The sequence below is a fragment of the Malaya genurostris genome, chromosome 1, assembly GCF_030247185.1.
Source record: "Malaya genurostris strain Urasoe2022 chromosome 1, Malgen_1.1, whole genome shotgun sequence".
Lineage (NCBI taxonomy): Eukaryota > Metazoa > Arthropoda > Insecta > Diptera > Culicidae > Malaya > Malaya genurostris.
In genome coordinates this window covers 89,847,215-89,862,403 of record NC_080570.1, presented here as the reverse complement: position 1 = coordinate 89,862,403, position 15,189 = coordinate 89,847,215, and the positions used below count along the sequence as shown (strand labels likewise).

Sequence of the window (15,189 nt, the reverse complement as noted above, 5' to 3'; positions counted from 1 at the left end):
ATATGTTGCAATATGCTATGATGAGCTTTAACTTATAAGCCATTTTCACCCTCTCATTCTGCTACTAACGCAGAAGGCGATAGCACCCAGTCGGCGCCGTTCTATTGACCAAATGACACACGGGGAGGCATGAGATGGGAACTTGTGGTAGAACTCTCACTATTTGACGACCCTCATCTTCACCAAACTAAACTGCACAAAAAATAGTAATTCTCACTATTAATTAGTACTATTACTCAGTGTTGGTGATTGCCGAAAATTTGACAGAAGCTGCTATATTACTATCTATATATACAACATTTTCAATCCGGTAGAAGATGCTATATGAACTCGAGTCTCTCAATGCATGAACCGTGAAAGAATTTTGCTACATTTCTTGTCTCCACTTCTTACTCTGAGTATTTCATGCCCTTAAAAAAAATTTACAGTCTGATAATGATCGTTGCTGTGTGGAATTTCCCAAGAGGGAATCACAAGTTGACAATTATCGCAGAAAATCGAATCGATGATTCAACTTGATGATTCTCGTACTAGGTTGCAATATTTCAAAACCCTTGTGTGGAGCATTCACAGGCATTTTTATAGACACAACTTATACAAAGGTTATATTCACATAGTTAGAATAAGCGGCAATAGTAAAATGATTCTATCGCAATTATCAACTGCCTATGTAGAATCGGATCGCGAAACGAGAATAAGCGACCGTTTGTTGCTTCGGAGAGGATCCCCACAGCAGCGTGCTAACATTTGATTCTCAGAAATGTCATCGAGAGAAATTCGCTCTCGCACTGGTGTCGATTCTATGTTAAATGAGTCATGCCGGGTTTTTATTGTTGCGATGATATCCGTATCTTTTCGATGGCACTGATTCAATAGTTGAAGAGTTGCCAGTGAACGTTCTTTGATACGATAAAAGCCATCCTTGCTATTACTAGTACTAATGCTTATTAAACTAGGGCAGTAGTTATACGAGTATTTTCATGTGGTTGGGATGAGTAGAAAGTGTCCCTAGCATGAGGATTTTAGGTGAAACTGATCGAATTTTACAATAATCGAATCTTCTTTACCAGTACAGAAAATACTCTCGTCTCAAAGGAGATTCAAGAAGTATTTCCAGGGGAAAGATGTAGCAAGTGTATCTCACAAGAGGAGGAGAGTGGTTAAAGGTCTAATTGATCTGTTTTCTGTGTAACGAGCATCTTACGAACATAGAAAATTCTTGCGAATAAGGTTGTTGGGTGTCCTCGTCACAGAGGTGAGGTGGATTGTGGATTGTGGTGTAATGGTCTAAAATGAATATTATCGTATTAGGCGTGAAAGAATACTTCTTGAAAATAACTGATACTTTTTGTTTCTCGTAAGTGGTTGTAGTATTCCAGGTAGAGGATGAAGTCTGTTTCTGTAATGATTAATTTTTAATTTCTTTGAGTACATTACGCATAAGCAAATTTGTTCTTGATACTGACAAAATCCAAAAAAAAAATGGTTGTCGAGATTTTGAACGTGCGAGGGTGCTGTTATCGGTGTTCTGGCAAAGAAAATCTGTGACCAGTTGTTATATTTGAAAATATGTTTCACGTTTCTGTATTCAATGCGTTTAATAAGTCTACTGCTTACTTTACCTACCTAAAAACTATAGTCCTGGGGTGTCCTTTACTGTATCAAGCATGCGTCTCCATATAACTCGGCCCACGGCTGCTCGTCGCCACTCACTAAAGGCATGGATGCTTCGTAGAACGCCATCCACTTGATCGATCTATATTGCATGCTGTGCTTCTCTTCTTCTTGTCCCAGTTGGATCACCATGAATCATTTTCACGGGGCTGTCGTCCAACATCCTTATAACATGCCCAGCCCATCGTAGACGTCCGGTTTTAGCTGTCCATAATATTCTCCTAGCAGCTGTTGCAATTCGTGATTCATACACCATCTCCACGTTCCGTCTTCCATTTGTACTCCGCCATAGATGGTCGTGTCACAATATCAATATCGTCAGCGAAGCCAAAAAGCTGTACGGATTTTCGGAAGATCATGTCACTCGTGTTGATTCTCACTCTTCGAATCTTACCTTCTAAAGCAATATTGATAAGATAAGATACAAAAGAGTCCATCACCTTGGCGTAGCCCTCTCCGAGATTTGAAGGGACTCGAGAACGTCCCAGATACTCGAACATAGCACATCACTCTATCCATCGTTTGACCAATCGCGTCAGTTTATCAGGAAAATCGTATTCGTGCATGATCTGCCATAGCTGTTCTCGGTCGATTGTGTCGTATGCCGCTTTGAAATCAATGAACAGGGGATACGTGGTTACGTTGTATTCACGATACTTCTGGAGTACTTATCTTATCGCGAATATGTGACCCGTAGTGGCGTGGGCTCTATTTAATCCCGCTTGGTACAGCCCTACGAATTCTTTAGCTATTGGTGATAGACGACGCAAAGGATTTGGGAGAGTACCTTGTAAGTGGTGTTCAGCAATGTGATTGCGCGGTAATTGCAACAATCTAGCTTATCACCTTTTTTGTAGATCTCCTCATCCCAAATCTTTGAAATCAAACAGTGCAGCGCTCTAACCAGTGTCTCTCTTCCATGTTTGAGCAGCACGCCTGGCAACTAGTCATTGCCCGCGGTACATTTCCACATAAATACTTTCATTTTCGCATTGCGAGAGAGCTTTGCCGTCGTAGTTGAATATGTTAAAGACGACGCAATCTTTTTCAACTTCCATTTTGATGAATCTTACGCTTTTGGCAGGAAATGGAGGAAATTCAATTAATTCCAAATGATGATCTGTGGAATTCATTGTGATTTCCAATTGGATTCCAAAGAATTTGGATCACACAATGAAATCCGGCTCCAATTACGGTCAAATTAACTGAGTAGCGCTCCCTTGACTACTGACAACTTGGCAGGCTTTTGGTGTTTGCCCGGCTGCTGCACGATTCCGCTGTTCGGCGCTTACTTCATTCCAAAAGCGTGTGGTTTTCGATGTTGCTCCTCTGTATGTCTCGCTTCGAGTTTTGCTCAGAAAATGATACAAAAAGGTAAATTATTCGTCTTTTATATCGATGCAGTTGGATTTTTTTATCTGACTTCCGGTTCCGGAATTATGGGGTAAAATGTACAAAAAAGGCGGGTGGGTAATGTCAGAGACATAACTGGATGTCGTGAATACGAAAACAACTGACATGTTCCTTAACACTTCCGAATATCAATTAGTTGATCAATTGTATGAATTATGCAAGCATTCCCCTTTGCACATTTTTCGCAAAAACAAAGAAGGCTTCACTTTTTGTTGAGAGGCTTGTTTTTACCTGATTTCGTTTGTAGCTTTTTCACTAATGGGCGGTCCTAACGGCTATAAAAATAGCCGCATTCAGAATTTTAATGTTGATTATTTCATTTCAGATTTGCATAATTTATTGAAACAAACTATCAATATGCTGAAGGGACTCGTTTCTAGCATTCAGAAAGGTCAAATTGCGTAATTCTCTACGACATTAAACTCTGGAACATTTTTCGCAAAAACAAAGAAGGCTTCACTTGATCTCGTTTACTGTGAGTTTCACACAGCGAAATGTGCACAAATCTAACCAAACTGTTCTAGATTTACAGTAAACTGAGGATATTACCCTACGATTTGCGAACAACAAATCCTAATAGTTCTTTAGAAAACTTTTAGAGCCATTAGAACGGCTGATTTTGTGCAATGCTCTCCACCGTTGTTTTTTCACCAATGCTAATGACTGGCAGCTGTGACGTAATCGCTTTTTCGAAAGCGAAACTAATTGTGCAGACGACACAAAACACATCTGCTCGCAGTGGCGATAGAATCCAAACTGATTGAATTTTTGTTAAGAGAATTCCTTTTATGTGATTTCGTTTGTAGCTTTTTCACTAATGGGCGGTCCTAACGGCTATAAAAATAGCCGCATACAGAATTTTAATGTCGATTATTTCATTTCGGATTTGCATAATTTATTGAAAGAAACTATCAATATGCTGTAGGGATTCGTTTCCAGCATTCAGAAGAGTCAAATTGCGTAATTCTCTACGACATTAAACTCTGGAACATTTTTCGCGAAAAAAGGCTTCACTTGATCTCGATTACTGTGAATTTCACACAGCGAAAAGTGCACAAATCTAAGCAAACTGTTCTTGATTTGCAGTAAACTGAGGATATTTCCCTACGATTTGCGAACAACAAATCCTAATAGTTCTTTAGAAAATTTTTAGAGCCATTAGAACGGCTGATTTTATGCAATGCTCTCCACCGTTGTTTTTTCCCAATGCTAATGACTGGCAGCTGTGACGTAATCGCTCTTGTCGAAAGCGAAACTAGCTGTGCAGACGACACAAAACACATCTGCTCGCAGTGGCGATAGAATCCAAACTGATTGAATTTTTGTTAAGAGATTTCCTTTTATGTGATTTCGTTTGTAGCTTTTTCACTAATGGGCGGTCCTAACGGCTATAAAAATAGCCGCATACAGAATTTTAATGTCGATTATTTCATTTCGGATTTGCATAATTCATTGAAAGAAACTATCAATATGTTGTAGGGATTCGTTTCTAGCATTCACAAGGACCAAATTGAGGAACTCACTGCGATATGCACCACTTTTCGGAACATTTTTCCCGGACGATTTGTTGTACAGCAGCAGATATTTTGTTCTCTTCCTTACAACGCGTTCTGATTGGCTGGTGTTGACATGGATCAAATGAGACAGGTTTTTCAATAGTGTACTATTAAAATACTTCAATGCTTTTGCTATACACGTTTAAATTGAAAAATTTCGATTCTATTGGTAGTTAGATTATATAAATCCTTCCACAGATCACTGAGCTATGAGCTTTAAAAATACGAGAAAGGCAAACGCGCCTTATGAATTATCCTCTTTGATACTCGTTTATACCAAACATTTCAGAAAAGTTTAATTTTGAATTATTTGAGACTATGTCACAAAACTGAAAATTTTATCATAAAATTGTGATCATATATCCGATGGTATGTCGCCAGAATTATGTTGATTCATTAGATACAACAATAGATATTCACGATCAAAAACTTATCACTCTCTCAGAGGGTAAATTTTGAAAAGGCACCCCATAGTAAAGTAAGTCGTATTCACGACAAAAAATAAAACAAAATCGAAATTAGTCGTTGTAGGTTATTCGTCTATCCACATCGAGTGTTAGATGACGAATGATCGATTTTCACCACGGTTCCCCTTTTATACGCATTCAGTTGAAGATATGTGCCTGATTACCTCAAAATCGTCGTCCTTGCGCGAAAAACCCAAGCGAAAGTAAAGAGTTTTCCGCATTATTTTGAAATTTTGAGAAAACTTAATTTTTGAGTTGTTTGTGATTATCTCACACTGTTCAAAATATTATCCTAAATTCCTGATCATATTTTCGATGAAATGGTGAAAGAATTATGTTGCTACCATTAATACAAGTCGAGATATTCACGATTAAGTTCTGCCCTTTCTTCCATATGGCTAATTTTGAAAAGGCACCCCATAGTAAAGTAAGTCGTATTCACGACAAAATTGTGAAAATAAGTGCACCAACTTTTTTCGGAGATGGCTAAGCCGATTTTCGCCTACATAGATTCAAATGAAAGCATTTTAGGTACTCTACAAAATTCCTGAATTTCAATTAGATCTGACAAAAATGAAAATATGTGTTCTAACATTTCTCATAGATGGCACGACTGATTTTCACAAACTTAGGTTCTGTGGTCCCATACGGAATTGCTGAGTTTCATCCGGATCCGACTTCCTTTCATTTGAACCCATGTTTGTGAAAATCGGTTTAGCCATCTCCGAAAAAAATCGGTGCACTAATTTTTAACCGTCACTTCACTGTTCCACATGAAAAACATTGTTATTTACGTTCTTTTCAATTGTGCACAAATTCTGCACTAAAACACATAACACATATCATAACACATGTAAAAAACATAAATACCATTTGCAAGCAGTTTCAACTAGACTATCCTTTTTAGCTTTTTAATGAATTGTGTTGCTTTGACACTTCTTATGAGTTTTTGAATAATAAACTTGTTCATAAAACCAATTTCATTTTTGCTCTCTTTGTGCTGTCTTCAAGCAGGTATGGTGACAGTTAGACAGCGTCAATTTCTATGATTTCAATCACAAAATTAGTTGGTAATGAAAATTTCGTGTTGGATTGAAAATTTGGTGGTTTGTGTCCAGAATATTTGCCAACTAATCACATCCTCTGAAAACAAATGCTTTTTTCATCAAAACAAATTTTGAATTTTAACTAATGTATTAGTTATTTTGGCCATTTTGTTGTTTAAAACATCTTATTCCAAAACCAGTAAATCGAATTAGGTGCAAAGCTAATTTCGGTCGTTTCATATGTATTATCAGTGAAAACTAAGCTATGAATTGGTGATCAAGAATTGTAGCGCTTAATTGTATTAATAAATCGTGTTTGCCTACCATTAGCCAAAACACTGACATTCATTATTGAATATCACCACCTCCATTCCTTTGGGATAACGTGAGCCATACACATTTCGGTGAAAAATATGTGAGATGCAAATAGTATTTCCTTTACATCTACTTCGCTGATAATGTTGATCCGCGAGGTGGCATTAGCAGTTCAACATAATCTGCTAATGCACGGATGAGTCTAAGACGGAACGTAATAGCATGTAAAATAATCATGTCCGCTTTACACAATCCGGATACCCATGATGTACCAGATTCAAAGTTTCAACGCTTTGCACTATCCAAACACGTAACATTGAAATTAACCGAATCTATAAATAGACCCTGTTGCACGTTTGCTAGCTTCAGGCTATAAAAACCCGTGAACGGAGACACAGCGATTGCGTAGGTTGCCATCTACGCCAAGACGGAACTACACTCGTGATCCAACATTATTCAGCTGGTGCTGGTCAATGGCGAATATGAGGACAACAATGGGAAAAATTATACAAAATAAGTCGTTCTAATGGCTCTAAATGTTATCTAAAGAACTATTAAGATAGCAATCTTAATAGTTCTTTAGATAACATTTAGAGCCATATTTGCAAATCAAAGGTGAAAATCATCTGTTTAGTGCAAATCTTGAATAATTCGTTCAGCTTTCACACCAAACGAACGTTAGCTATCATTTTGCTGCATCGCGTTCGAGATAAATGTTCCGAACAGTGTCTGATATCGTAGAGAACTCTACAATTTGGTCCTTCTGAATGCCAGAACTGAATCCCGCACAGCATTTTTATAGTTTTTTTCACTGAAATATTGAGATTAATGAAATATTGAAATAGATGAGCGATTGCGCCATCATCCAGCTGCTGGTCGTTAGCATTCGAGAAAAATACTCCGAAATGTGAGCGACGCAGAAAAACTATTAATCGGCCATTCTGAAGGTTTCCCAGAGGACTATTAGAATTATTCTTCTTTGAAATAAGCAAATCGGAAATAAAAATTATCCGTTTGAAAAAAATCTTATGAAATAATCAGTATAGTGGACCGTTCGCAGTGCGGACTGCGCATTAAACGGATGCAAATAAAACCAACATTCAGTTGCTTTGATTTGAAGAAAAATGCACCGAACAGTGTTTAATATTTAGGGACTAGAAATGAATCCCAAATAACATTATTACAGCTTCATATTGAAAATCTTTTATGAAGCAACTTTCCAAATACTTTAGTTTTGAAAACCAAATATGGGCAGTTATTTTGAAGATGTAAAAAAAAATTTGCCAATCGTTTAGTTTTATCTTTGTAAAAGATTGGTGGTCAAAATACGACGCGGCCAAGGCCAAGAGAAAGCGAAATACGAAAGTTCGCATAAATACTCGAGGCCCGCCATGTCAATTGCGGAGCGCGTTAAGCGTCAAAGAGAGAATAACATACAAACTCAATCTTTTGAAACCGAATGGTTCTTTTCAGTACTAAAAAATCTTAATCGGTCAAATGGTCAAATAAATTGTTATTTGTACACATCTCGAATGCAGTCCTACGTCAATCTCGCGGTTAGGTCTCTGAGATTATCTACTCTACTGCTTTTTGTTTGTGTTTTTGGTATTGATAAATGCCTCATTTTTTCAGATGGTTATTCTGTTATCTCATTCATTATTCCGGTGAAAAATGAAACATCGCAATTCATCATTGGGACAGAGCGCTCAATCACTTTAATTGAGTGGGATGGAGTTTCACAAAAAGCAAAGTATATCGAAACAGTGGGCGAAGTGGAAGCTAATCTTTCTGATAATCGTTTCAACGATGCTAAAATTGACCCATGTGGCCGTTTTTATGGAGGAACAATGCGACTCGAAGAGAAAGGTGATATTTTTGAAGCAAGGCTCGGATCATTTTATCGATATGACGCTCAACGAAAACAATTCGTGGTTTTAAAAGAAAACGTTGGCGTGTCAAACGGCCTGTGTTGGAACGAAACACTAAATCTGTTTTATTATATTGACTCCTGTGATTTAGACGTAAAAGAATATTCGTTTGATTCCAATGGCAATCTTTGTAAGTATAGACCGTATAATAATTCTGATCAAGAATTTAATTTTTACCGTTACAGCCAATGAAAGAGTTGTTATTGATTTTCGTGTATCGGGCAAGCGCCCTTCATTTGTACCAGATGGGATGACTATTGACACGAATGGGTTTCTTTACGTTGCTACATTTGGTGGATCTGCGGTGTATAAAATCGACCCTTCGTAAGCCAACAAACTTTCTTTCCTAATTGGTCTGAAACCCTTTTAATCGTATATATATATATATATATATATATATATATATATATATATATATATATATATATATATATATATATATTATTATATATATATATATATATATATATATATATATATATATATATATATATATATATATATATATACATGTATATATATATAAATTGATAGCACACTTGGGGAATTCGGATTTTTAAAAAATAATAACTAAACTGCATACTGCGGAGGTATGAAATAGACTGATTTATTTATTCTATATCGATTGCACGATGGCCCTTCACTAAAACTGCTGATCCTGCATTTGACGATGGTCTGCTGGTCACGTTGGCCGCCCTGATGGTCGGTGGTTCCAAGTTTCCACCGAAAGTTCTCACCTAGAATTAGGCCGGTTCGATGTCGTGGCATATCGTATAGCAGGTGTTGGTGTGGTAGACTCGATCGATGACCCTTTGGTCACAATTATTAGCGTCGCAGATTTGTCGTTTATTGCTCCACCCTCAAGATTTGCGAGTCCCGTGCAAAGGCTTTGTTTTTTTCCTCATACAAGAAAATGTTATCGTAATTATCGACATTGTGGCGAATATGATAATGATTATAATGGTAGATTAATAGTATTTAAATTCAGCAGCTTTTAGCCTCTCCCTGTTTTTTATGTGCAGTGTCTGTAGTTCTGAAATGTTGACAAAGGGTTCCAGAGATGCTTCATCAATTTGTAGTCGATTTAACGGTGATATGATAGCTGGTTTGACTTCGACATCGTAGTTTTTTTTTATCCATCTTTTCATCAATTCCGTATGTGCTACTCAACATGACGGATCCATGTGTTACTATTGTTAGTTAGTGTATTCTACGGCCAACATTTTGTTTCCTATGGGTATCGGTACGAGTTTTATCTTCTGATAGTGTTCTGGGTATATTAGTATCGATGCTGATTACTAGATGGTGTCCTCTGTAGAAGATTGTAGTTGAAAAAAGGCTGCAGACCTCGTCAAGGCTATTGAATTCTAGTCCCTCTCTTCTAAGATCTTCACCTATCGAAACGATTTCGTTGTGACTTAATATTTGGCGATTTAATACATTCAATTAAGCTAGTGCTAATGTGTTTTCGATCAATGTTAATATCTGGTAAAATGAATCTTTTTGAAACAAGGTTACTATCCTAGTGGTTTCTTTAGCTAGATGGTTTTTTTCTTCAGAAATTTTGATTAAATCATTTTGTTGGGTTTCAATTTCGTTCAAGAGAATCTGTAATCTGTTCTCGATTTTTTATTAATTTTTATTTGAACTGAATTTTGTGAAAATTTTCGTTAATGACTTTTAAATCGTTTGCATCGAGATTACCAGTTATAAATTTTATTGTGGTTCCAAGTATTTCTAAAGCTCAACCAGCTCTTACTTTAGGGTATAATGTTTCTAACAGGGATTTTGTTGATGTGAGTTCGATTCTAATGAATCTTGAGAGATTATTGTCGTTATTTTCTTCTGTCGTGCATTCTAGAATTTTTGAAGAGGTTTCGAGTTCTGCTAGGTCTATTATGTGAAGAAATCTTTTGTGTCCGTTGCTTACTCTAGCCTGTCCGTTCTTTAGTATTAGTGCTCCTGGATTATTACTATTGTTATTATTGGACTTGGATTGTTTGTGAAGAGGTACCGATAATTAGATATGTGATTATTACCCAGTTAAAAGTTCGCATTTTCCACTTTTTCCTGAAACGATAGACAATAAAATGATTAAATCCTTTTAAGGTTTTTTTTATGTATTAATTTTCCCGTGTTATCCACCAAGGTTTTGGTTTGGTTTTCAGTTACAACGGCTGATGGAAAATAGTTCCTCGTTTTGTCCTTTATTCCTTGTGTGCGAACAAAAACTGTTTGTTCTTGTTCCGGGTTAGGGGTTATAAGTTTTGGTTTGAGCTGTAATAATTTCTTCAAAGAATTTGTTTCTGTTCTCGAGCATTTTCTCCATGTCGAGTTCTCTGTCCTCTCCATCTTTTAACCCGAAGAATGCCTCACGCGGTTTGACTCCTATAGCAGAGTGGATAGTGTTGTTATATGAAGTGCATGCTATTCTGAAAATTTCTTTCTTTCCCAGGTCGTCGTGTTTGTCTACATGGATTATTTCCCAAGTTTTATTTGGTTCTGTAGTATTGATCAGGTGAATCTGGTATGGGTGCCTTTCGTATTTGGCCATGTTGCAGATGATGCATAGTTTTACAAATTGTTGGATTTTACGTTTCAATCTTGGGAAATAAAATCTTTTTGAAATTTGCTTATTGTTTTCCCAGATTCTGCGATGAGCGAAATCGAGGGTTTGTTCTATCTTCAAATTTTGCTCATTTGGAGTCCTTAGATAGTCTTTGTAATATAAATTTTAAATTGTTTACCTCGGCTGAAATAATTATGATAAACCGTTTGTATTGTCCCGATCAGTCTCTCGGGCCACATAATGCAGTTAGTTCGTTTGGGGTCTATAAAGTCCTTAAAAAGTCTTATAAGGTATGGGACTCCGCACGATATTTTTGTAATGGTTCGTCTATGGATTCTTGGGAAGAATTCTTCGTAGGGATTTCCGTGCATGATATGAATTCCGTGATATCCGTGTCGTCGGAGTGTATAATTGCGTCACCGGAGAAGTTTTATACTTCATTCACGTTTAATTCGTGATGCACTCTTGACAGCCCGCCTGCAACTACATTTTGTTTTCCGAGACGGTATCTAATTTCAAAATTGGTATCTTTCAAATTCATACTATGTTATACGTGAGTGGTTGACCACTAACCATATATAAGATTAATCCACCTCTGTATAGATAAGGGTGAAAATATTTACATCCCCAGACAATGGCTAGAAGTTCTTTCTCGATTGCTGAATAATTCTCTTCGGATTTATTCGACGTTCTTGAGGCAAAAGCAATTGTTCGGTCACTACCAACTGCACCTTGAGATAGCACTGCACCTACTGCATAGTTTGATGCATCAAAGGTGAGAATAAATGGTTTATCGAATTCGGGATATTTAAGTATGTTACTACTTGTGAGGATAGCTTTTAGTTTTTCAAACGCTTTTACGAACTCATCCGAGTGTTTGACGGTTTCGCCTTTCCGTAATGCATTGGTTCAGGGTTTTGCGAGTCTTGCGAAATCTTTGATGAATTTCCGATAATAACCTATAACGCCGAGAAATCCTCTAAGCTGTTTTTCATTATTCGGAAGTGGCCAGTATTTTACGATGTGAATCTTGTCTGGATTGGGTTTTACCCCATCGGTAGTAACTAGGTGGCCCAGGAACGCAACTTCTTTGTGAAGACATTCGCTCTTGTCCAATTGTATTTTCATGTTAAATTTTGAAAGCGTTTCGAAAATTAGGCGAAGGTTGTCTAAATGTTCCTTCAAGCTAGTGGAAAACACTATAATGTCATCCATGTACACGAGGCAACGGATTCCTATATGTTTTCTAAGAATGTTGTTCATTACCCTTTGGAAGGTAGATGGAGCATTCCTCAAGTCAAAAGGCATTCTTAAGAATTCCTAATGACCATTTTCTACTGTAAAGGCGGTTTTATTGTATATCTTTCTCGTCGACTTCTATCTGGTGAAACCCAGAGGCAAGACGCTAGCGAAAATACATGCAGCGTCCTAATTTGTCTAAGATATCCGTGATGTTTGGAATAGGATACCTGTCTTCGGTCGTTTTATCGTTCAACTTGCGGTAATCTATGACTAAGCGTCATTTCTGAGTACCAGAGGCATATATTTTTTTTAGTACGACCCACACTGGGGAGGACCAAGGACTGTTTGATGGCCTTATGATCTGTTGTTTCAACATGTTATGTATCTGCTTCTGTACTTCTTCTCGATGACAGAAGGGGTAGCGATACGATTTACAGTGAACTGGAAGGTCATCTTTCGTATTAATGCTGTGTTTAATTGCATTTGTGATAGAAAGGCATTGTCCTTCCAAGTGAAACACGTCACAGTGATCCGCAATCGCTTTTAAAAGTTCAGTTTTTTCCTCTACATTTAGATGATCGGTACGAAATTGTTCAAATAACTGGTTTTTCGGTCTGTTTTTTGGAAATGATGGGTTTCCTGTTTCGAAATTATTTAACTGGATTTTGATTGGGTTTGTGACTGAAAATTTAGTTGGTGTATCTGTAAGGTTTGAGATTCGGAAGAATGCTCTATTATCTGAGGCATAGTATAGCCCAGAGTTAATAACTAGGTCTTGGTTTATTTTAATATCATTTTCCAGAAGAAAATCGCCTTCTGTTGTGTTGACTGGCAGATTAATTATCTTGCTCTCGTGCGCGTTAAGGTTTATGCAAGAGGTATCAGGATATTTCCTCGCCATTTGTATAATTCCAGCGTAGTTCATTCGAAGAAGTGATAACATCTTCTTTCAGATCTTTCAGAGACTGATATCCTATCAGTCCATCGAAAAATGGGTGGAATTTGAACAAGAAAAATGTTAGTGGTTTAGTATTGGGTATGTTCGGAAAAGGATTGAAAACTACGAATTTATCTACTGTTTGTGTTCCGTTAATATTTCGCACTTTCCTCGGCTGTGTAAATCGGTATTTGTTGTAGTTTGAATGTTTTGGGTATAAATAATTTTTATTTGCTCCGGTATCAATCAGAAAATTTAAAAATTTTTCTGTTGATGTCCGAAATTTTACACATGGAATAAAGTTGTTTAAGTCGGATGTAAAGTTTTTTTTGTTAAACAAAAATTTAACTCGTCCGAAATAGGTTCATCGATGTTCTTACCTATCTGTTGTTGAGGTTCAGTATAGTTCTGCATATCCGGTTCGATAACTTGTTGCTAGATGTCCGCTATGTTATAATGATCGAGGTCATAAGGATGATCTTGATTAATTAAATTTTGTTCTTCATCCACTTGTAACTGGTAGTTTTGTCCAAGAGTTGCTCTTGGTGGGTGTGTACGATTCATGTAATTTACTTGGTGGATTCGAATGGAAGGGTCGACTTCCATGGGGACAAGTTTTGAAGATTGTTGGTTGAATTGAGATGGCCGGAATTGTCTTGCCGCTTGTGGCGGTAGAAGGTTTGAAATGTTGCATGTTGGGTGTTATGTATTGGGGAAAAGACTGTGTGGGTCGAAACTGTGAGTATATTTGCGTGGGTCGCGTTTGTTGAAACCCAGGAGGTGGCCTCATGGGTATGTTCGATATTAGCGCCGGTGCTCTTGGTGCAGGTGGTGAAGTGAATGTGTTAGGTTTGTTGAAGTTTCTTCCACGATTATAGTTCGCTTCTTCGAGACATAATCTCAACGCCTCTTTTGTTGTTGTTGGGGCTTGTGCTCTGATGATCGGCCCGATGGGTTCTCTTAGGCCTCCTAGGAAGACTTTCAAACCCATCTCTTTGTACAATCTGTTTTTTGCAGCTCTCACTTCACTATTATTATTGCTTAAATTAAGCAGATTCACTAGGAGAAATAGAAAATGTGAAACTCTCCCGTAAAACTCTTCTACTGTTGAGGTCTGTTCCAAACGAAATAAGTCTCTGGTTAGACAAACCTCGTCTCGCCTGTCACTGTGATGGGTAATTATTTTTTATTTCTTCCCACTCAAGATTTGTGCCATATAGTTCTAGCACATTATCGGCGTCTCCGTGGATCTTTGCGTGAATTGCTTGTATCCAAACTCTATAAACAGCTGTGCCTCTCGCGTTTCCGAGTATCGACATCAGATTATCTATACTTTTAATAAAACTATGCAATTTGATTGGATTGCCATCAAAACAAAAGCCTGGGCTGCCTGCACCGCCTCCGCAGCACCTATGGCTTCCAAATGCATCCGCTCAATTTGTTCTTCTTTGTCCTGCAATAAATTTTGCAGGTATAATATTTGGGCTTGTAAATGCTTCATTTTTTTCACTATCACTTCCTGTATGTTTGTTAAATTGGTGTTGTTTAAATTGAGTTTATTTAGATATTATTTTCTTTTATTTTTATGTTAGTTTAAACACTTTTGAGATATTTAGAGTTTCTCTTACGGTTCCACCCTGGTGGTCCAGGATCCAATCCACTCTCTGAATTAGTAAGGATTATGGTTTTGGTGTCGAGACAAGGCTTTTATTTTATTCTAGAAAACTCTTATCCGTTATTAAATATAAATATATATATATATATACACACACACACACACACATATATATATATATATATATATATATATATATATATATATATATATATATATATATATATATATATATATATATATATATATATATATATATATATATATATATATATACACATATATATATATATATATATATATATATATATATATATATATATATATATATATATATATATATATATATATATATATATATATATATATATATATATATATATATATATATATACATATATATGCTGCGTCACGTAGTGCTTAAATT

General features: G+C 36.7%; 1 protein-coding gene across 2 annotated transcripts in view; it reads left to right on the top strand.

Moving 5' to 3' along the window:
- Window positions 1–15,189, top strand: part of LOC131440685 (regucalcin-like) — an 84,346-nt gene that overhangs the window by 55,084 nt on the left and 14,073 nt on the right. For both annotated transcript variants that reach the window (XM_058612180.1, XM_058612181.1), the window contains exons 4-5: window positions 8,104–8,529; window positions 8,585–8,723. In XM_058612180.1, the coding sequence (XP_058468163.1) occupies window positions 8,104–8,529; window positions 8,585–8,723 (565 nt within the window). The remainder of the gene's footprint in view (window positions 1–8,103; window positions 8,530–8,584; window positions 8,724–15,189) is intronic.